This window comes from Lissotriton helveticus, chromosome 10 (assembly GCF_964261635.1).
Source record: "Lissotriton helveticus chromosome 10, aLisHel1.1, whole genome shotgun sequence".
Classification (NCBI taxonomy): domain Eukaryota; kingdom Metazoa; phylum Chordata; class Amphibia; order Caudata; family Salamandridae; genus Lissotriton; species Lissotriton helveticus.
Genome location: NC_136071.1, coordinates 281,688,510 through 281,711,971, shown reverse-complemented (window position 1 = coordinate 281,711,971; position 23,462 = coordinate 281,688,510). Strand labels below are relative to the sequence as shown.

Genomic DNA, 23,462 nt, shown 5'->3' with positions numbered 1-23,462 from the left:
TTTTCAAGAGCTACATCCAGGATTAAGACTTTTCTCAAATGACAAATACCATAGAATGTACAAAAGATGAATGCCAAAATGTACAGTAATCTCTGCAGAGGAGATGTCTCACATTAAACATTCCACTGCAGTAAGCACATACCCATGTGCATTCAATTCCAATGAAGGTGAGCTGATAAAAAAAAATCAAGAAACCTGATCCTTAGCTGAAATGAACTGCTTTCCTATATAAAACAATGGCGTCTTACCGCCTATATGAGCTATATTTACTAAGACCTCATTGGTGTGTAGAAATGTGTAGAAGACAAAAAAAAGATTTTTTAATTAAAGGACTAACACTTGTAGGGCCGGGGCTTTAGTGTCTCTTTTCATACATGTGTTTCATTTAACAGTAGAAAGCACTATGAGTAAACTCCTTTGTAATTGAAGTCTGGGATGTGGGGGTGGCGTAACTGAGGCATTTTATAGGTGGTATAAGCAAATGTTACTTAATACCATTTCGGGTTATGGACAAACAACTGGATATTGTGAGTAGATCTGAAAATGCTGTCATGACTCAGTTTCTAGCATCCTCCAGTCTAATCTCTTACAAACTGGAACACATTATCAGATATATTGCAAGCAGATTTACGATATATTTAGTCAGAATGAAAAGAAAATAAATAAAAAAGTACTCAACAATTTTCCAAATAACTTTCTGCTTATCTCTGACTTATCTTCTTTCCTTTGTAGACTCTATGGGCATTTGGATTAAAACAGAGTCTATCCTATTCCAAGCCATTGCCTCCTGAGGGTTCTTCCTTATCGTCAGTCATTGTTGTTACAGCCTTCTACTTGCCAAGAGTCCTCTCACTTTCTGCCTTTAAGAGAGGTTACAGTATGACAGTTTGTTATGAAATTCTAGAAGAAATCTTAAAATGTGTAGCCAGGAATGCCAGTGCAAGATTTACAGTATGTCCAAGGGGCAGTTGCAAACTTTAATCTGAGAAACATTGCAGTAGATTGCCTTCTTTTCCGGAAGCTCATTAAACCTGTAGTGAACAGTCCCGTTTATTTCCTTCTAAATCCATCTGCTTGTTATGCAGATTTGTCTTCCCAAGTTCTCCAATATATTGTTCTACCCAAGTACAGACATGAAATTCAGGCTAGCAGTAACTGACCTTCATATTTTCTTAGATTCAATAAAGGATTCTTAAAGGGATGGTTCCATCACAATGTAAGGATCTGAGCTAGGTGCCCTATTTTTCAGAAGCTGAGTTCAGGAAGTCTTCCAGTGTTGTATGAAGAAAATCTTACACAAAAGGCAGAGAAACCTTAATATAGTAAAATGAGTCTCCAAAGTCTGAAAACCAAAGGACTATGCGTATTGCTTTTGGAACTGAATGCTAAATGAATTAGCAGTTATTTTACTGGACCTAAATAAGAACAGTGTTCTCAGCACAAGAGAGTCTTTTGTGTCTAAAACCCTTTTAATACAGGTGAGGAATCTTAGAGTCGCTCCAATCGTTCTCAGGGTCAGGAAAGCTTTTCTTGGACTCCGATTCAAGAGTGTTGCTTCCAAACCCCCATTTTGTGAGCACCCATGACCGGGGTAGAAAAACAGATATTTTCTGTACTGAAGGGAATCTTTGTAGGAGGTGATTTCCTTCCTTTCAATGTTAGCACCCCCTAAGGAGTTTTTCCTTTTTTCAAAAGCAGAATAAACAAATTCAACCATTGAGGAAGAACAAACAGAAAGTTTCAATATGAGAGATGCGACTTTATGGGGATATAGCTCTATTTGTTTCAAGAGAAGATTTGATAGTACCAGCCTAGCCACTGCGACTTGAACCAAAACTGTGATTTATATTTCACTTTGTCATTAATTTCAAAATCTCACCAAGCCAGAACAGCATACCCCATAGGTACACAGAAAACTGCATACTCCAGCCATACCAACCGTTATTACAAATCTAAGAAATTACCTCAATGGTGTTACCCACAAAGAATCTTTTTATAAACAGTTCAATCAAACAGTCCTTTTGTGTTTAAAATTAAAGACCTAGTACATTAAAATAAATTCTAAAACACTTATTGTAGCAAGAAAAACGTTCTCGAGAGTAGAAAAATAAATTATAAGTGGTTATAGTGAAAAGTAAAAAAAAACCTAAAAGAAAGAAATTTCTCAAAAACAGAAAGTATGCCTAACAATAAAGCAAAGCAGACTGAAACAGAAGTCCAGGGATGCTGTCATGTGGCTGGCAAGAAAAGTAAGGGAGACCCTGCAGAATCAAGGGTAATTCAACATCAAGGTGCCACAATAGATACCCATATTAATACTAAAAGATTAAAGAAATTACCATGACAACCCTGCATCCTGCTACAATCTCCATCAATACTGTACGTGTGAATCCACTGAAGATCCAATATAAGGGAAACTAAACATGAAATAAACAAGAAGGTTATAAAAACAGATTGTGCTCCACAAAGCATAAAGCCTTGATCTCCCTAGACAAACTCACATCAACCCCTACCTCTGGGAACTCCACTGGCTCTCTGTACAGAAAATATGCCAGTTCAAGCTCCTGACCCTCGCATACAAGGCCCTACATTACAGACCCGCCTACTTGAACTACCGCCTGAACTTCCATCAGCCCACCAGACACCTTTATTTCGCTTCCCTTTCTCTAAACCTCACCCCCCGCACCCAACATAACTGATGCAGAGGTCACTCCTACTACCAAGCAGCGTAGACATGGAACGAGCTATCCTTTCATCTCTGGCCCTCCCCGTCAGTTCCAGAGTTCCGATAGTCCCTAAAGACCTGGCTAGTCGGCTAATCAACAGGACCCTGCCAGAACCTGGATACCATCATGGGTGATAAGGATTGTTCTACAAATCTACTGATTGATTTATTTAAGCCTAGTGGTTTTTGTTCTTTTTCAGGGAATCTGTGCGATTGGCCATGGTTATTAGTGAAAATGTAACAAGTACATATCTAAAAATACTTTGTAGATTAAAAATATATGATCAGTAGCATTTTAGGGCATACAACAGTAACTAGTCACACCATAACACAATCGTTTTCAGTGCAGATAAGATTATCAGATGAAGACCCTAACAAAACCGATACATTTCAAAAGTGCAGGTTCTTCGTTTATCAACCTAAGAGCTCAGACAACAAGAGTCATAAAACAAATATCCAGGCTATCGGAGAGGTTTGGTCATACTACTATAAAAAAGGGAGCAAGGCATGAGCAAAATCAATTACTTCAACTTTTGCTAAAACAAAATGATTGGCAAACGGGCTGCAACCATCTCCAGATGGAAACTGAAATCTTCTGATCTCATAAAAGCTTCCAGGGAATCAAAAATAAATAGAAACTTAGCAGTGCAAAAAAATGTAACAGACCCCACATTTATGACAAACTTCTTGATTATAGAAGGCATTTCACAAATTTGTCTGTAAAACGTAAACAAGTAAAAACAGGACCTAATAAATTTTCGAAATTGTGGGTACAAGTAGAGTCAATCTTTGAGATGCCTGGAAAACGTGCATGTAGTAATAACTGCTTTAAGGCAGACAGCAGTGCACTAGATGGGCTTAGAAGTCAATTGAAAGGTGCAGTGTGAGCCTCTTATCTAAGGATGGTGCATTTCTGATCTGAGGTCTCACGTGCGCATCATACAGAACTCATCAACCAAGCAACTGAAAACTGACTAGCAACTGAAAGACATGTTAACCCACCCATTAAAAGCACAAATGCATATCTGGGGGAAAAAGCCAACCCGGTTACTTCTTTAAAAATATGTGTACATTTAGTAGAAAACTATAAATATTTAACGCCAAATTAGTTTACAGACGCAGAGACATACAAAATACCCTTTGGATTTTCGATTTGTTTGTCCCTTCTTTTGAAAGAAAAAAACTAACATTTTAAATAAACATTTCCTTTAGGTTCTTTGTAATAAAATGTGTGATTTGTAGATCAGGCTATAATCCCCTTCGGATAGCCGTTGCACACTGACTGCTGTAGGAAAATCTATCATGTCACCTCGGTTAGCAAGTTGAGATAACATGCAATTTCATCTCTTTTGCTTCAAAGACAAAATATTGGATTATTTTCCTGGTTTCAGAAGCAGGAGGCACAATCCGACCTGGGCAGCTGGTGACATAGCTGTGTGGAACTGTGGGTGAAGGTTGAGGACTATGAAAACAGGATACCAAAAGAAATGTTTTGAGTTTTCAAACTCCGCAGTCCAGCTGCTTGTCTACAGGTTTTCTCGTTAATGTTTGATATGCAGAAAGAGAAGCTACACCAAAGTGGAAGACGATTTGCCAGAAGTTCCTTAATCCATACAAGTATAGGTTGCAAATGCAGATAAAGGCCAACAGTCCAAGAGTCTTCAGTCTTCGATCTGTACTGTAGAACAGGTACAAATAACACTAAAATGACAAAACGATGTAAATAATGTTAGCTCCACAAATGCAAACATGGCGTAATGTACAAAGGGAAAAAAATCAAAGAGTGGCTACTATCCATACATTACCAAACATAAACCTTGAATGGAAAGGCAAGAGGACTGCATACGTCATAATAACAGCAAATAAAGTCTTTAACCGAGACAAAACTGAAATCATTATTAGGACTGTGAAATTATGCCTATATATGGACATTTTAACAGATTGTGAGATAAAACTGTATCTAAAAAGTATCACAAAGTCAATGTACCTTAACAATAGTAACAGAACAATGAAAGTCAAATAAATCGAATAGCAACAATATAAGACAAAGCTGCAGCCCTGGGAACTCTTGTTACGCATCATGCACGATGTTCATCAGTGACTGATCATGAATGCAGGACTGGTTGTAATGCAATCAGAAGCAAGGAGGATGGCGATTCGAATACCAAAATGGTAGATCACCATGAAAATGACAAACAACACAGAATATCAATGATATGACCTGCATAGAAGTAAAACAAGATTTGAGCATGGTAAAATCAAGAGTCCTAGTGAAACTGAGACAAGACTCCACATCCGAGAGGACAGCTCTCAGAGCTGAAGTGGTGTAGCTAGTAGTCTGATCTTTGAGGACAATGAAGGTCCGCAAGGGCACACAAGAGGAGCAAGCAGGGCAACTTTAAGCTTTCTGGGTCTGGCTACCGTGCAAGACATATGGGCACTGGACCTGTGCCAGTCGCCAAATATGGCTAGATAGCTCATTCAGTGTGGCTTTGGGCACCCAAGTCGATCAGGCTGGTAATGGGCTGAGGCTCATGCCTCATTGAGCTGAGACTAGTGGGTATCAAGAGGTGGTATCCCCCTGTTGGACTTGGCCCCTTTTGGCAGGTTCACCCCTGAACATTTTTGCCTTGTCTGTAACCTGGTGTTGGTGATTTTAGGCCTCTGGGCACTTTACACTGTGGTCCAGTGTAAAGTGCGTGCGCTGTCTGTGTACATATGGTGAGATTGGCCTACCCTCCCATTGGAATGCATTGGGGATAAGTGTGTCTGTGGTACGTCCTGGTATGAGAGGAGCGCAGGGTCGAGTTTAGAATGTATGAACTTGTGAGAATAAATGCTGCGCAATGGTGTGCGCAAATTTATGGTGACTGGTGGAGAAATGCCACTCTTAGAAGTTCGTGTAGGAGAGTCTACAAGGGATTTACTTCAGAATATAACTAAACTGAATTATCGAATTCAAATCAGTGAGTAAGTCATGGGATCAAACTCAAATGTGTCCAACAGGACAACAACAACCAATGGTATACATAGGACAAATTTAAAAAGCACACGGAGAATCCTACTTGTATTTAAAGAATTTATTTCAAAATTCCATAAATTAAAACAAATTCATGGGGATGTATAGACAGAGAATCAATCAAATGCAAAGGGTCATGAGCAACTGAAAACAAAACTATAGACAAGTTACTCAAAGAAAGATACATTTCATATGGAGATGATGTAGGTTGACCTCTACATCATCTCCATATGAAATTTATCTTTCTTTGAGTAACTTGTCTATAGTTTTGTTTTCAGTTGCTCTTTCTTCATTCCAGGAATTGATGTTTGTTATTAACTGTCTTGTTGAAACTGACCTGAACATCTGTTCATGACCCTTTGCATTTGATTGATTCTCTGTCTATACATCCCCATGAATTTGTTTTAATTTATGGAATTTTGAAATACATTTCTATAAATACAAGTAGGATTCTCCGTGTGCTTTTTTAATTTGTCCTATGTATACCATTGGTTGTTGTTGTCCTGTTGGACACATTTGAGTTTGATCCCATGACTTACTCACTGATTTGAATTCGATAATTCAGTTTAGTTATATTCTGAAGTAAATCCCTTGTAGACTCTCCTACACGATAGTTTACATTGCCCATACCTACATGGGTTTATTGAGTGCCCCATTTCTTTGAGTGTGTACTCTTAGAAGTTGGCATTTCTGTGTGCTGTGAGTCTGCCTGCCTGATGTGAATTGCATGTCTGGCTTGTGAGTGACGAGGGCTGAGAGGTTTGGGTGCCTCCAGGAGGGGCAAATATTGGTACAAGGTAGGGTTGCACTCTCCAGTCAGACTAACTTCTTTAGCTCATCCCATCTTCCACACAAGAAACGTTAGAGCAGCTGACGTTTAATTTGAGCAGGTATTTAATTTTCTTGTAGGTACATATGTTGCAGATCAATAAGAAATGAGTTACTTACCTATACCTTCAGTTCTTCAGAGTTGGTATCTTTTTAACACGCATATACTTCAATCATTCCCTTTTGTCAGGTTGGGAGTATCTGGTAACTTTAAAATAGCAGTCAATAGTGTTAAAATAGTCGTAGGCCTCTGCAACAGTGTTTTAGTATCATATCCACCTCATTTCAAACACTTAGACTTCAGCCAATAAGGAAGTGCGAAGAGCACCTACTTCCCTTAGAGGCCACAAGATATAAGATTTCAACTGCATGCTGCATGTGAGGGAGTTGGCAAGAAGATCTCTGCTCTAATCTCTCAGTGACCTTATCCTCATACTTTCCTGGTCTACCCTGGAAATGAATGAATACTACCTTCACCTTTCAGAGTAATGTAAGTTGTTCTTAGAGTAGTTTTTGGGAAAAGCTCAATTGTATGAGCCAGGGAGACCTCTCCTCTGTCACCAACTGTCAACATGACTGACAGAAATCGCTTTTCAAATTCTGCTCTACCTGCAGACAGAACAAAAGTTATTCTGATGACCCACATGGCCAATATATTTATTACCTTAATCCAGTGCGCAAGGCTTCACTCTGCAATATTTATAAAACATTCCATTCCAAGGCTCTAAAGAATAAGCAGAGGAGGTTGGCACTCTATTTACTGGAGAAAAAAAACCTGTCTTTCTAGGGGCATGTCCCCTTGTCTGGGGATGATTCTATGAAAAGTACTCTATCAAGTACTTCCAATTAGGCAGTGCAACAAAGGAAACATGGAGTTTTCAGAGCTGGACTTGCAACCTAAAGCACCGACAGCCATATCTTTACAGACAAAATTGTGTTTGCCAGGAAGGATGAACACCAACCTGCATAAAAGACTACACAAATATCTAGCACCTTTGACGGACTACAGATTTTTCAATTCAAGTTACCCTCGCACTTATAAGCAGGTCTACCCACCCACATTCTGGACTCCGAGCTGGAGGCAGATCTCAGGGACCAGGACATTGCCTATGAGGAAGCATACAGTGCTACATAGCTACATCCATGAAATTGAGGAAATGGCCTTAGAAAAAGAGAAAGACTATAATTATCAGCCACAGACTTTCATAGCTGATAACCCTCCTCAATCTTAGGGACGTCTGTGTTACTATAAGGAGCTGGAAGTCATGCAGCAGGTGATGAATACATTTTAATACGTGCTTCCTCAACAGCCTGGTGGGCAGCCTACACTTGCCTCATCCTCTGCCCCAGACATACCTACTCTACCTCGCCACCACCTCTGCCACCTCTGCCTCCTCCGGCTCCTTCACCCCTATGCTAACGGAGATGCCACAGACCCCATGGTCCTTCCCACACCTAAGGACATGAGGGAAGGGCTAAGACTCATCGGATTCAGAGTAATATTGATTTGGAAGAAGGTAAACTCCCACAAGAACACGACAGATGCAATGATGAATGGGATGACTATATCTTACCCAAGGATGGTAATAAATCATCTGTGCGACCAGAACTGCCTCACAATGACGTAGCCCGCATTGTTAGTCTAATGGAGAGGGCAGCTAAGAGATTCAATCTCCCGATGGCTTTGGTGGAGCAAGTGCTTTCTTAAAGCCTTTAAGGAATAGCCATGCAAAGCCACAAGGTCCTTACCCATACTGGATTTTGTGTGGTCAGGAGGCCTAAAAATGGTGAAGACAGCAGCTCAGGTTCCAACAAGGTTGTAAGAGAAGTACAGGCCCCAGACTTGGCCCCAGCCTGCCTTCCGAAGCCCTCTGAAGCTAGATTCTGTTATTGCGAATGCGGCCTACAGCAGGTCTAAGAATCCAATCACCCCATTGTCTGCATCTCTTGACAGAGATAGCCGGGGGATACTATTTAATATTACAGGGGGTTTCCAGTCTGAAAACAGGGAGTGATTCAAGCACATGAATAGGTGAAAGGTCCAATGCTGGGGAAATTCAGATTGTTGGGAACAATTAGAAAATTCTTCACTTTCCTGATCACCCACTACTACCTATTCATTATAATTATGATTAGATTTCAATATAAAATTACACATGGTCGTAGGCGTGTGGTGTTTAATAAAACATCCACTTTTGCAAGGAACGGTCTTTAGATATCTACTTCTACTATTAGAAAAATGGACTTGTCTCTTTAGGTGCCATGCAGTGAGGTGACAAATTATGGCACCGTTTTCATTATATCAAAGCTCTGATAAGAGCCTCTGAATATGAAAGGGCTTATGTCATACCAGGGTTTGGTTTATAGCAAGACTGATTTTGTCACATTTCCAAAACTCTAGCCAAAAGGATTAAAGTGGGCAGGAAACAGCAGTTCCAGGTTTGCAGTGCCCTGCAAGTCTGAATACACTCCACACGAACATGTTCAAGGGTATTTCTACCAATTCTTCTCCAATCTCTTCCCACAGTGGAACAAGTTGGAAATGTACTCTTTACAATGGTAGGCATACAATTTTCACAAGGTGGAAAGAAAGAGGGTGTAGTAAAAGTGAATTTGCAACAGATTTTCATATATATTGCTCATGTGAAAATGGAATTCTCAAAAGTTGTATAAAAGTATGCGTTCCAAACCTAACCCTATAAACTCTTGCAAATTCTTGGAAGTCATAAGTTTGCACCAATGCAAGAATGAACATCTGCATGTGACTTTCTAAAAGAATCGGATCCCTAATCCATTTTCATGTTGCTCATAATGACAGATAATGACATTACACCGATGTTCCAGTCTCGCTATAGATATTTCAAGCTATCTGTCAGAGACAGCATTGTATACAATAATTCAGAGAGCCAATCCTTGCCCAAGACTTGATGGCTTTCGTGCCAGTCTCAGTTACATTGCTCTTATTTATTGCCTTCTCTCTTTCTGTGTTTGGCTGATGGTACATTTGTCATACATCCGTCTACGAACTGCACTGCATTTCAGAAAACCCAGACACATTTAAACAACCTCAGTTTACTCAATTTCAGTGCCACCTAGTGGTTACAAGAAAAAGTGCAGCAGAGGTCTGGAAGATGTAATCTTGATTTTGACAGGCATTAAACAACACTGGAAATGATAATTGGTCTAGCTTGTATGAAAATACCAGCGAGACAGATTGTTTTGCAAATGCTTGTTTGGCTACTGCCATGCATTACATTAAACACGTTTTATAACATGATGCTTAAGAGGCATTTACATATGCACAATACATCTGTTTCAATTGCAATTTTGTTTAGAGACATTTAATTTGGCAGGCAAACAATCAACTTTGTTTTCAGGCTTAAGCACCTGGTAAAAAGGGGAGAATTCTGGGAGCAATCATAAAAAAAACCTGACTTGTTAAATTTTGCCAACATTTGTACACATTTTTATAACGGTACCACTGTCAGTAATGCAAGCAGAGCTCAGAGCTTAGTACATTTCCTTTGAATGCCCAACCTATTAGTAAAGTCTTCGCATTAATGAATCATATACATATGTCTGAACAATGTATACATATTGATACAAACTTTGTTTTAGTGACAAATAATCCTCTTTCACAGATCCATGCTGTGGTACTGCGAACTGGCAGCTACAGGGTTTGTGCTGCACAGGATTAGGTCTACATGTTCAGTGACAAAAAAACCCACAGAAAACGTTGCTCCTGGACTCCCAACAATATGTCCAGGGCATTGACTGGTACACACTGAAACATGATTGTAAGCAGAGCCCTTCAATACAAAAAGGTACAAGTGGTCTTTTTAGGTTGAGCCTAGCAGCCAGCACAAGCTGTTGGCTAACAAAGGATCAATTGTCAACTTACGGTGGGCTTACAACCCGCCCACTGCTTACATTTGGTTAGGTTTAGTGTAACTCGTTTGTTTGTTTCTTATTTGATGGCTTGCCTTCTTCTTGTTTTTGGCCCTACATATCCCCTTTACCATCTTTTTGATTTGCCAACTTTTGTCCTTCTACAGCTCACTTTTTGGGAAGTACTTTGTTCTTAATCATTCAGCACTCCATGAAAGTGCGTGTGTTTTTCCCACTCACATATGTCTTTTATAACTCTCCCTTGTTTGCTGATTACCCCATACTCCTACCTCAAGCTTTGTGCCCTTTGTTCGCTGATACAGGCACTTTAACAGCCACTGTGCCTCTTTCCCACCTGATTCCTCCCCCAACTCATCCCAGTACTTTCAGATACATCCCTGTCCTTTGTTCGCAGGCTTTCTGGTAATGCACCCTCTTGGACACATTAAGTGCATATGCGCTGCTTTTGTCCAACTCATATTCTGACAACAAGAAAGTAGCAATCTGGAGTAAAAACAAGATATTTGTGTTGTAGGAGCCCTCTGGCAGCAATTTCCATCCATCCATTTTTAACTTGCAGTAAGACTGCCGGTATAGGGCACACAGCAAGAATACATTATGGTACAAAAAACACTCCTCCACTCACCCACTGAGACTGCTCCAGTGTCACAGAAAGCTAAACTGGACAAACGATTATTACCGGTCAGAATCTAGGCAAGCAGCTGTTACTGGAATGGCTCTATAAATTAGCATGGGCTTTTAAAAACTGCTGCATTTTCAGTAAACGAGTTCGAATCTCGTCACCAGCTCTTTTTTTTAAACTTTCTTTAAAAGCACATACAAACTTGAAGAAATTCATACACGTTTAAAATTCGTGACCCTTCATAGCCGAAAGAGGTTGACTTTGTTTTAAAATCAATCACCATGAGGAAGAGTTCTGATCGTGTTTATTATCTTAAGTAGCACTTATATAAGCTATAAGGCAACATATTAGTATTTGCCATGAAAATCCCAATGAGGGTCCAATGTATTCTAAAAGTCACTGGCCCGCGAAATGTGCTCATTTAGTCTTCCAATTTGGCAATAAGCCATCTACAGTAAATGTAAATGTAGTATACTTGTAAAGCGCACAGCTGCCCCAGCAACGGGGCATCCCGGCGCTGTATACCGCTGTGGAACCCTTCCTGGCTCTCCCTATGAGATGCCCCTCCTGGGCACCCCCAAGGTGAAGCCAGGCATCCCAGCGCTGTTGGGGCCGTTGTGGAGATTAAGCAAGCTATTGCCCAGAGTTGCAGCGTGGGACCCATGATTAGAGTAGGCGCCGAGGCGAGAATTATCGAGTCTGCGGACATTGAGCCCAAGACCCTGCCGCGTCGGGAATTGAACCCTGGTCCCGGGCCTGATCTCTGCTTCAGGGTCTGCCGCTACAGTAGTTTATGCCAAACATGATTTAGGTCTGCATTGGAAATCAAAAGTCATACTCAGCAGAAGTTCTACTTAACCTGCAGTTTACATGGGGGGAGGGGGGTGTTTAAGTGAATTGTTTCAGGGAAGCAAGCTGCTCTGGCCAAAGAACCTGTGCTTTAGCAATCAGAGGGGCAAAAGCACAGAAGCAGGTCCATGCAGGGAGTAAATGACAAATGTACTTCTTTTGTAAATGGAGAATTATACATTTCGTAATAGTAACACGGTCCCTTAAAACACTTAGAAATGGGATAAGTAAGGTGTGGGGAGCTACATAAAAAAAAGTTGTTGAGGGATTTTGCAAAGTTTGCCTCATGGAATTACATGCCCACAGCAATCAATAACTGAAGAATAAGGACTGTAACCAAGAGTTAAAACACTTTTCATCTTTATTGTTTAGTAGGTTTGCAGGAGAAATGAGATTTGCTTCTTGGTTAAATTTATAATCTGGGTTTAATAAATCTGCATTTCATTTTTTAAGCATCATTTTAAGTGTATTTATTGGTGATCAAAACTGCAAAAAAAGTATGCATATTTAAAAAAACTTTGTTTCCAGGTCAAGAGAGGCACAGCACAGATACAAGCACAGAGAGCCTTGTGTAAGGTCCAGCATCATATACCTTACCACATTATTTACCATTGAAATGTTCAGTCATAAGAAACGAATAAAGCTTTCATTTAAATCAGCCTACACCTATTAGTGACAACTGCTCCCAATCCTTTCCCGCTGGCTTCAGTCGTCAAAACACTACGAGCAACAGCATCAAACCCATGCAAAGGAGCCACATTACAAATGTCTTCCTTAATACTTTCAAACACAACTTGGGCATTCTCATTCCACTCAAACTCCTGTTGATCTCTCAACAATTGTCGCAATTCGAAGGCTTTGCTTGTGAAATTCTTCACAAACTTTGAGAAAAACTCCATCAGACCTGGAAATGACCTTACTTCATCCTCACTCGTGGGTGGAGGAGCATCCCTAATTGACTTAACAATTTCCTTCTTGGGAGTGATCCCTGCACTACTTGTTGGTCATGTCCCAAATACGTTACTGTGTCAATAGCAAACTTGTATTTTTTCAAATTCTGCTGTTAACTCATTAGAAAGCAGTCTTTTCAACACTGTTCCCAATTTATGATCATGTTCCATTTTATCCTTCCCCATGACCAAAACGTCATCCTGGAAATAAGCTACTCCCTTGAGAGGCTTAAACAACTTATGCATTAATTGTCGAAATACGGCCATCACTGACACTAACCCAACCAGCATCTGAACAAACCTATAACACCCAAATGGCATGATGAAGGCTTTGAATCCACAACTTGAAGGATGTGGGAGAATATGATGGTATGCTGAAGTCAGGTCAATGGTGGAAAACAACTCCACACCTTTAGTCTTAGTCAACATCTCGTTAAATTTACAAAAGGGAAGCTTGTCCACCACAATATTTTTATTAAGATCCCTTAGATCAACACACAGAACCTAATCTGCCTGTTGGCCTTTCTATCAACAACCAGAGGTGCCAACCACTCTGCACACTCTACAGACTCAATGATTCTATTTCTTTCCAACTTATCCATTCATTTGCCACTTCTTCCCTCGCACTAAAAAGTATGTTCCTTACTTTGTAACAATTTCATGTTAAAATCCTTTTAATTTTCCAACCTTCTCCGAAAATACTTCAGGAAAGTCATTAAATAACTTCCCTTCAACACTTCCTACAGGCTCTCCCAACAGTAGCCCTTGTTCCCTGCTTTTGGGATCAGAGGTGATACCTAAACCCCCTTGGTCAAGCCACCCCAGGACAGAAGGACCACTACATGCAATTTACCCAACGCTTTCATGTATTTGAATTCAAAACTTGAAGTCCTATACCCCAACATTGGTATTTTATTCACCTGTGACGATTACTGGGCAAATTTATGAGTCATTCAGTTTACTACCCAAAACATTTGCTAATTTTTACTCCCATACATTTTGTCCACAATAGTATAAGCTGAAGCTGAATCTGCTACTAAGAACAATTCTGTGCCACCTTTATTCATTAAACATAGGGCTCCCTGTTTTATGTGTTTTTTTTACATTGTCGTCTGTATTTATCCATATTTAATATGGGTTTTGTGAAAAAAATAGAGCTGAAACTGGTATATTTCCGCATTTATTTAACCAATAAATATGCAGTCACGCTTGAATGCCTTCCAGGTTTGAGTGATATAAACACCTACAGAAGATAAATCAATGCACTTATTTGAAAATATGCACATTTCAGCAGCAGCCTTCTGCATATCTGCTGCTGTTTAAGCCTCTTCACTAAAATTCATTTTTTTACACCCTTACCTATCAATCCACACAGTTATTGGCCTGGCAGACTTGGAACTTGTATTTAGAATCACTCAAAAAGCACCCAATTTCCATTTTATCCACATTTAAAAATAAATTTAGACAAGAAAATAAATTGTTTTATATCTGTATTTATCTGTAAAAATCAGTAAAAACAGAAAACAAGGATCCTTAATTAAACAAGAAGATTTGTTCTAAGAGTTATAACATTTTCTAGAGACTTTACAAATTACTACACTCTCTGCAGCAGGGGGATTATTAATTGCCGCCTTGGCACACCTTTTGGACAATTCTGCTTTTTTTCTTTTTTTACAATAGCAATAATGTCTTTGGTAGAGGAGTACTCACTCACTCACAACCATTCCTGTATATTGGAGTCATTAGTATGCACAATGACCTGATCACGAATAAGCTTATCATATAAAGAGACAAATTTACACAAAATAGCAAATTTCTTTAGAGCTGACACGTAATCTTTGATGTTTTCTGATTTATCCCGTTTCCTTTGGAATAAATTCTACCTGTCAATTGCAGCACACACAGCTGGATGATAATAATTATCCAAGTCTTCTAATGCATGTTGGAAACATGTCATCTTCCGTCCTCACTTTCCTTTCCATTTGACCAAAAACACGCAACCCTTCAGGGCCCAAGCTGTGTAACAAAATGTTTCTTTTTCTTAAGGTAGTGAATTTTTCAAAACCTTCTTTCTTTATTGCAGAAATATAATTAAGAAAGTACTCCTTTCACTCTGTCCGCTTCCTTTGTGGTTCTCTAGGAAGAGGAAGGAAGGGCAAAGGAGGAGCAAAAGAAAAGATTTGGGCACACATGTTGATTTTTAAAAAAAAACACAATAACCCAGTAGGAGAGTTTGTATATATATCACGTGGCCACAAGTATAACGTGCGCAAAAAGGTGTCGTAGTGTAGATCACTATCATTATAAATATCACAATATGCAGTGACACATAAGGTCAAATGGCATGCATGTCACTGTGGTTACATTTAGAAGTTCTCATACAGAATGGTGAATGTATCACCATGGTTTCAGTTAATTTCTCTCGACAGTGGCACACTAGTGGAGAAGTGTGGCTCAATGGTTAGAGCGGCAGACCCTGATGCAGAGGTCTAGCCCGGGACCAGGGTTCAATTCCCGCCTCGGCGGTACTTGGGCTCAACTTCCTCGGACCAGATCATTCTCGCCTTGGTGCCTATTCTAATCATGGGTGCCACTCTGCAACTCTAGGCAATAGCTTGCTTAATCTCCACAACGGCCCTAACAACGCTAGGATGCCTGGCTTCACCTTGGGGATGCCCAGGAGTGGGCACTTCACAGGGAAAGGCCAGGAAGGGTTCCTCAGCGGTATTCGTACAAGCGCCTAGTTGCCCATGGGTGATTCGTGTGCTATACAAGTACCACATATTTACATTTACATTTACATACAATTTGAATGGTGTGTGCATCACTGCTGTCTTAAGTATGCAGATGCTCTATGGTTAACACTGTACATGGCCGCAATGTTGGCTTTTGCATTCCAATAATGCACTGCTTTCCTTGAAGCCCGGTCCAAGATAGCTATGACGCAATTACTTAACATGGAGCATATGGTTTTTTGAACTACTGAGTATCAGAAGCCCTTAATGAGGCACAGTGTAGCTGGTGAAGCTCTTTACCACTATCAGGCCTTCAGAGCACAGACAAATGTTTCAGGCAAGGGAGATGAAGCTGTTGGAGCCTTAACTGTAAGACGAGGAGGGGAGAGTCTAGTGCCCATTAATATCGCCAGGGATCTACAGAAAGAGAAGAAATGTTCTGTGAATGAATTTTTTTTGCCATTATGTGGGTCCTAAGGGGTTTCAGGCCTTCTTTGGCTAGGACAAAGTTTACTTTCTGAACCAACGAGAAATCCCTCAGGTGACTGATAACACAGTAATATGGTTGGACTTTACCATAGAGCACAAGGTATGAATGTCTCAAGGGAAAGCAAATTGCTATTGAAGCGGGTTTTTCCACTGAGATGGTCAAGAGCCGCTTTCCTTCAGTAGCCCTTGACTGGTCTGATTATGGAGGGTTGTGCTGTTAGGATGAAATAACTTTTCATACCTTGTTAAAGCTGTGCCGTCCTGTTCATTTTTGTTGAGGTCTTTGTTAGTTCTCCAGTGAATGAAACAATCATGCAAGTCTACTGAATGTGTACCATTGTTTTCTTTACTTGTCAACATCAGGGATGTACTATGAAGACACAAGGACACTAAACTGTTCTCCCATTATGTGCAAGGGTAGCTGCACTCCATAAAGCCAGACTACTTAGTGAACAGCAATGATTAGTAGTCCAGTGGTACAATTTGTTTTACCTGTACCCCTGTGGGGAGAAAGCCTACTGACTCTACCCACCTAAAGATCTATAGACTCAGCATTCCTTTTTGTTAGAGTGGGTCTCACTTTACCGGAGTGAAAACCCACTCTCACTCACTCTTCCTGTGTTGATGCTGGTCACCGAGGCAATTACTTCCTTTAATGGACCACGTCTGACTTGGAATGTACAAAATTAACATGCCCAGTTAAAACTGAACTGAGCAGAGAGACGTCATGCCAGAAGTCCTGGAACACTTTTACAGCAAAGAGAAAATGTACATCCAAGAAATTGGGGTAAATCTGAGCTTTTAAAATAAAAGCAGCATCTATGCAGAGTCTTGGTTAGGACAGGCTAGCACCAACGCGGGACACATTATTGTTAATATTAAAACTTGTATAGCACGACAGCTAACCACACGGGGTTTCCCAGTGCTTTGAGACAAACAGGTGCACTGCAGGCCTATTGACTTAAAAAATCCAGGTTTTCAACTGTTTCCCAAACGTAGTCAGAGGGGTGCAGCTTCGCAAAGAAAATGGAAGGTTGTTCCACAATTTAGGGCCCATGTATACGAAAGACCGGCCTCCATACGGGTCTGCTTAACTCAAGGGACTGAGCATAAGGCAAGATCACCGAAGTGTAGAGCACGAGCTGGCTGATAAGGTCTCCCCATTAATGGAAGATAGCAAGGGTCAGATTCAGATCTAGCTCTGTGCACAAAGCCGTAAAATGGATCCTTTTCTCCACCAAGATCCAGCACATCTCCGGCAGAAGCGAAGAGACTGCTCCACTTTTTGGGAGCCTATAAAGACTATTGGGAGCCTATAAAGACTATTGGGAGCCTACAGAACCACCGGCATCCTTCTCGTGGAGGCTTTGTCCATCCCTACGTAGAGGACATTGCCATAATCCAATCTAGAGAGGACAAGTGCCTGAATACTTGTGAATTGTAACATAACATAACAATTGTGAATAATACTTAAGCAAGTAAATACCATTTGTTTGGACTTAAAGTGGACTCTGCGTACCAGTGTAGAGCAAACATGTTGCCAAGAATAGAAGCTCTGCTGAGGTGCTGCTCTCTATCCAGACTAAGCCCAAGTCTGGGTTTTTGTAAGATACTTTGCTGATTTGACCCAAGAAGATACTGACAGTTTACACCCTATGAGAACATATGGCCTGGACTACCTAGAAAACAACAGCCCCAATCTCACAATGACCTTCAGAAGGCTCAGCTGACTGGAGAATCTGAATGAAAATGTCATGCTTTATTTTTTAGAAACATCTCTTTTGAAGTGTTTCATTTGGAGGTTATAATTTCAAAGTAATGACATAAGTTCCTATAACAAAAAGGTTACTTACTGGTAGGAGTAGTTTTGCAGCTTGAAGAATTTTCTGGATTCACATTTGGTGCATTATTCCACCATCTAGTGGTGTCCAGAACTCCCATTATGCAGTATTCTCTCTCATCTTTTTTAGATCTCGGCTCCAGACGGCATGCATGTGCTGTCTCGAAAGAGACATGCTGTCTCCATTTCATGGGCTTAGACCCTGCCCATAGGCTTCCCATTTGCTGGCACCATCGTCGCTCCATTTCTCGCTCTCCCCATTTGTCCATGTCATGCATATGTCATGCCTCTTCCTCTGTTTACTACTCCCCGAGAGCAGGGACTAAGTACACTATCCCTCCACTGCTCTGATTTTATGACGACTGTAGGGATTTTTTTCCATTGGCTTACGAGCCCTTCTATGGGAGCGCTGTGTTTTCACTTGCTCCAGTGTAGTGGTAAACAGCCTTCGTGTTTTTACTTGCTCTTGAGACACAGGATTGGAAGCATGGAGGCTTTCACACTGCAGCTGGGAGATAGAGTTGAGTTTTGGATTTCAACAAGCCTAGTTATTTTGTTTTCCTCGGCCCGTGCTACTGTCGCGAAGACGATGGTTGGAACAAGGGATTTATTCTAGCATGCAGGCGAGGACGGTTTTGGACGACCTTTCCTTAGGCCAGCTCAGCAGTGTTTTAATGGGCACTGCTTGTGCTGGAAAGCTTTACTGAGCGCTGGGCTGTCAAAGGCGGCCATTGTTCTGCCGGCTCCGGACATATGGGTAAGCTACAAGGGCTCCTATATCCCCTGGGGCCAGGAGCTCGCAGGGAGGAAAGCCCTGCACCAAATTTTTCAGCGGCATCAGCAAAAAAATTAAGCATTTTTTTTGTTGCCTCGGAAAAACACCTCCCTTTCATAGCAGGAATTTCTCTTATAGTGAGAGGGAAGGCAAGACAAACTGCCTCATTATGAACCAATGTGAATTTTACAGTAGGACCAGGCAGCGTGCTGTTGTGTTATAAAGAAAAACAGAGGTCCTTAACTATTGATCAACGAAGGTACTATGTCCAAAAAATATTTTCTATTTATAAATGCCATCAACTCTGCATGCTTTTAACTTAAGTGATTGGGAGAAACATTCATTTTCACACTGGATTCAAAACACATTGAATGTAATATTTAAAATGATACCCAAAAATAAAGGAAAAAAGTTTTTCAGTTACCACACTTCAATTGTTGTACTTAGTCAAATTTACATATTTATTTACAATTCTACAAGGTAGTTTTTAGATGTAGACGGCGCAAGTGCAGGAAAATAGGGGTGCTCAAGTGATTAGAAGAAAAAAAAAAAAAGTGTGTTCAATATATTACAACGATCAAAACAACATTAGAAAGTATTCCACTATTCAAGGAAAGGGCCTGTCCACACAGTTTGGGGAACTTTGTAAACAATGTTGGTACAGGCACATGGATTGGAGGGCGTCGACGTTTCGACCCTAATGCTCTAGGGCTGTGGGACTTTTCCCCAGCATCAGCATTACTGGTAATGTAATCAGTACCCCCCTCTTTTCAAATGGCCCTTTTTAACAAACAATGCATATTCAATACCCATTTTAACACCCACTTCATTTTGAACTTCAGGTGTCCCGAAACTACGTACGGGCCCGAATACGGCCAAGGCCCCTTTCCCCACAACCTCCAGTCCTGATGAAGACCCGCAGCCGAGGCCCTAAACAGCCCTAGAGCATTAGGGTCGAAACGTCGACGCCCTCCAATCCATGTGCCTGTACCTACATTGTTTACAAAGTTCCCCAAACTGTGTGGACAGGCCCTTTATAAATAGAAAATATTTTTTGGACATAGTACCTTCGTTGATCAATAGTTAAGGACCTCTGTTTTTCTTTATAACACAACAGCACGCTGCCTGGTCCTACTGTAAAATTCACATTGGTTCATAATGAGGCAGTTTGTCTTGCCTTCCCTCTCACTATAAGAGAAATTCCTGCTATGAAAGGGAGGTGTTTTTCCGAGGCAACAAAAAAAATGCTTAATTTTTTTGCTGATGCCGCTGAAAGATTTGGTGCAGGGCTTTCCTCCCTGCGAGCTCCTGGCCCCAGGGGATATAGGAGCCCTTGTAGCTTACCCATATGTCCGGAGCCGGCAGAACAATGGCCGCCTTTGACAGCCCAGCGCTCAGTAAAGCTTTCCAGCACAAGCAGTGCCCATTAAAACACTGCTGAGCTGGCCTAAGGAAAGGTCGTCCAAAACCGTCCTCGCCTGCATGCTAGAATAAATCCCTTGTTCCAACCATCGTCTTCGCGACAGTAGCACGGGCCGAGGAAAACAAAATAACTAGGCTTGTTGAAATCCAAAACTCAACTCTATCTCCCAGCTGCAGTGTGAAAGCCTCCATGCTTCCAATCCTGTGTCTCAAGAGCAAGTAAAAACACGAAGGCTGTTTACCACTGCACTGGAGCAAGTGAAAACACAGCGCTCCCATAGAAGGGCTCGTAAGCCAATGGAAAAAATCCCTACAGTCGTCATAAAATCAGAGCAGTGGAGGGATAGTGTACTTAGTCCCTGCTCTCGGGGAGTAGTAAACAGAGGAAGAGGCATGACATATGCATGACATGGACAAATGGGGAGAGCGAGAAATGGAGCGACGATGGTGCCAGCAAATGGGAAGCCTATGGGCAGGGTCTAAGCCCATGAAATGGAGACAGCATGTCTCTTTCGAGACAGCACATGCATGCCGTCTGGAGCCGAGATCTAAAAAAGATGAGAGAGAATACTGCATAATGGGAGTTCTGGACACCACTAGATGGTGGAATAATGCACCAAATGTGAATCCAGAAAATTCTTCAAGCTGCAAAACTACTCCTACCAGTAAGTAACCTTTTTGTTATAGGAACTTATGTCATTACTTTGAAATTATAACCTCCAAATGAAACACTTCAAAAGAGATGTTTCTAAAAAATAAAGCATGACATTTTCATTCAGATTCTCCAGTCAGCTGAGCCTTCTGAAGGTCATTGTGAGATTGGGGCTGTTGTTTTCTAGGTAGTCCAGGCCATATGTTCTCATAGGGTGTAAACTGTCAGTATCCTCTTGGGTCAAATCAGCAAAGTATCTTACAAAAACCCAGACTTGGGCTTAGTCTGGATAGAGAGCAGCACCTCAGCAGAGCTTCTATTCTTGGCAACATGTTTGCTCTACACTGGTACGCAGAGTCCACTTTAAGTCCAAACAAATGGTATTTACTTGCTTAAGTATTATTCACAATTGTTATGTTATGTTACAATTCACAAGTATTCAGGCACTTGTCCTCTCTAGATTGGATTATGGCAAGGTCCTCTACGTAGGGATGGACAAAGCCTCCACGAGAAGGATGCCGGTGGTTCTGTAGGCTCCCAATAGTCTTTATAGGCTCCCAATAGTCTTTATAGGCTCCCAAAAAGTGGAGCAGTCTCTTCGCTTCTGCCGGAGATGTGCTGGATCTTGGTGGAGAAAAGGATCCATTTTACGGCTTTGTGCACAGAGCTAGATCTGAATCTGACCCTTGCTATCTTCCATTAATGGGGAGACCTTATCAGCCAGCTCGTGCTCTACACTTCGGTGATCTTGCCTTATGCTCAGTCCCTTGAGTTAAGCAGACCCGTATGGAGGCCGGTCTTTCGTATACATGGGCCCTAAATTGTGGAACAACCTTCCATTTTCTTTGCGAAGCTGCACCCCTCTGACTACGTTTGGGAAACAGTTGAAAACCTGGATTTTTTAAGTCAATAGGCCTGCAGTGCACCTGTTTGTCTCAAAGCACTGGGAAACCCCGTGTGGTTAGCTGTCGTGCTATACAAGTTTTAATATTAACAATAATGTGTCCCGCGTTGGTGCTAGCCTGTGCTAACCAAGACTCTGCATAGATGCTGCTTTTATTTTAAAAGCTCAGATTTACCCCAATTTCTTGGATGTACATTTTCTCTTTGCTGTAAAAGTGTTCCAGGACTTCTGGCATGACGTCTCTCTGCTCAGTTCAGTTTTAACTGGGCATGTTAATTTTGTACATTCCAAGTCAGACGTGGTCCATTAAAGGAAGTAATTGCCTCGGTGACCAGCATCAACACAGGAAGAGTGAGTGAGAGTGGGTTTTCACTCCGGTAAAGTGAGACCCACTCTAACAAAAAGGAATGCTGAGTCTATAGATCTTTAGGTGGGTAGAGTCAGTAGGCTTTCTCCCCACAGGGGTACAGGTAAAACAAATTGTACCACTGGACTACTAATCATTGCTGTTCACTAAGTAGTCTGGCTTTATGGAGTGCAGCTACCCTTGCACATAATGGGAGAACAGTTTAGTGTCCTTGTGTCTTCATAGTACATCCCTGATGTTGACAAGTAAAGAAAACAATGGTACACATTCAGTAGACTTGCATGATTGTTTCATTCACTGGAGAACTAACAAAGACCTCAACAAAAATGAACAGGACGGCACAGCTTTAACAAGGTATGAAAAGGTATTTCATCCTAACAGCACAACCCTCCATAATCAGACCAGTCAAGGGCTACTGAAGGAAAGCGGCTCTTGACCATCTCAGTGGAAAAACCCGCTTCAATAGCAATTTGCTTTCCCTTGAGACATTCATACCTTGTGCTCTATGGTAAAGTCCAACCATATTACTGTGTTATCAGTCACCTGAGGGATTTCTCGTTGGTTCAGAAAGTAAACTTTGTCCTAGCCAAAGAAGGCCTGAAACCCCTTAGGACCCACATAATGGCAAAAAAAATTCATTCACAGAACATTTCTTCTCTTTCTGTAGATCCCTGGCAATATTAATGGGCACTAGACTCTCCCCTCCTTGTCTTACAGTTAAGGCTCCAACAGCTTCCTCTCCCTTGCCTGAAACATTTGTCTGTGCTCTGAAGGCCTGATAATGGTAAAGAGCTTCACCAGCTACACTGTGCCTCATTAAGGGCTTCTGATACTCAGTAGTTCAAAAAACCATATGCTCCATGTTAAGTAATTGCGTCATAGCTATCTTGGACCGGGCTTCAAGGAAAGCAGTGCATTATTGGAATGCAAAAGCCAACATTGCGGCCATGTACAGTGTTAACCATAGAGCATCTGCATACTTAAGACAGCAGTGATGCACACACCATTCAAATTGTATGTAAATGTAAATGTAAATATGTGGTACTTGTATAGCACACGAATCACCCATGGGCAACTAGGCGCTTGTACGAATACCGCTGAGGAACCCTTCCTGGCCTTTCCCTGTGAAGTGCCCACTCCTGGGCATCCCCAAGGTGAAGCCAGGCATCCTAGCGTTGTTAGGGCCGTTGTGGAGATTAAGCAAGCTATTGCCTAGAGTTGCAGAGTGGCACCCATGATTAGAATAGGCACCAAGGCGAGAATGATCTGGTCCGAGGAAGTTGAGCCAAGAACCGCCGAGGCGGGAATTGAACCCTGGTCCCGGGCTAGACCTCTGCATCAGGGTCTGCCGCTCTAACCATTGAGCCACACTTCTC

At 41.3% G+C, this 23,462-nt stretch overlaps 1 protein-coding gene across 5 annotated transcripts in view; it reads right to left on the bottom strand.

Annotated features, from left to right (window-relative positions):
* Nucleotides 1–4,072: 4,072 nt before the first annotated feature.
* Nucleotides 4,073–23,462, bottom strand: part of SEC22C (SEC22 homolog C, vesicle trafficking protein) — a 141,868-nt gene continuing 122,478 nt past the window's right edge. For all 5 annotated transcript variants that reach the window (XM_078665319.1, XM_078665318.1, XM_078665316.1 and 2 more), the window contains one exon: nt 4,073–4,426. In XM_078665319.1, coding sequence (XP_078521445.1) covers nt 4,226–4,426 — 201 coding nt within the window. In that variant the 3' untranslated portion in view covers nt 4,073–4,225. The remainder of the gene's footprint in view (nt 4,427–23,462) is intronic.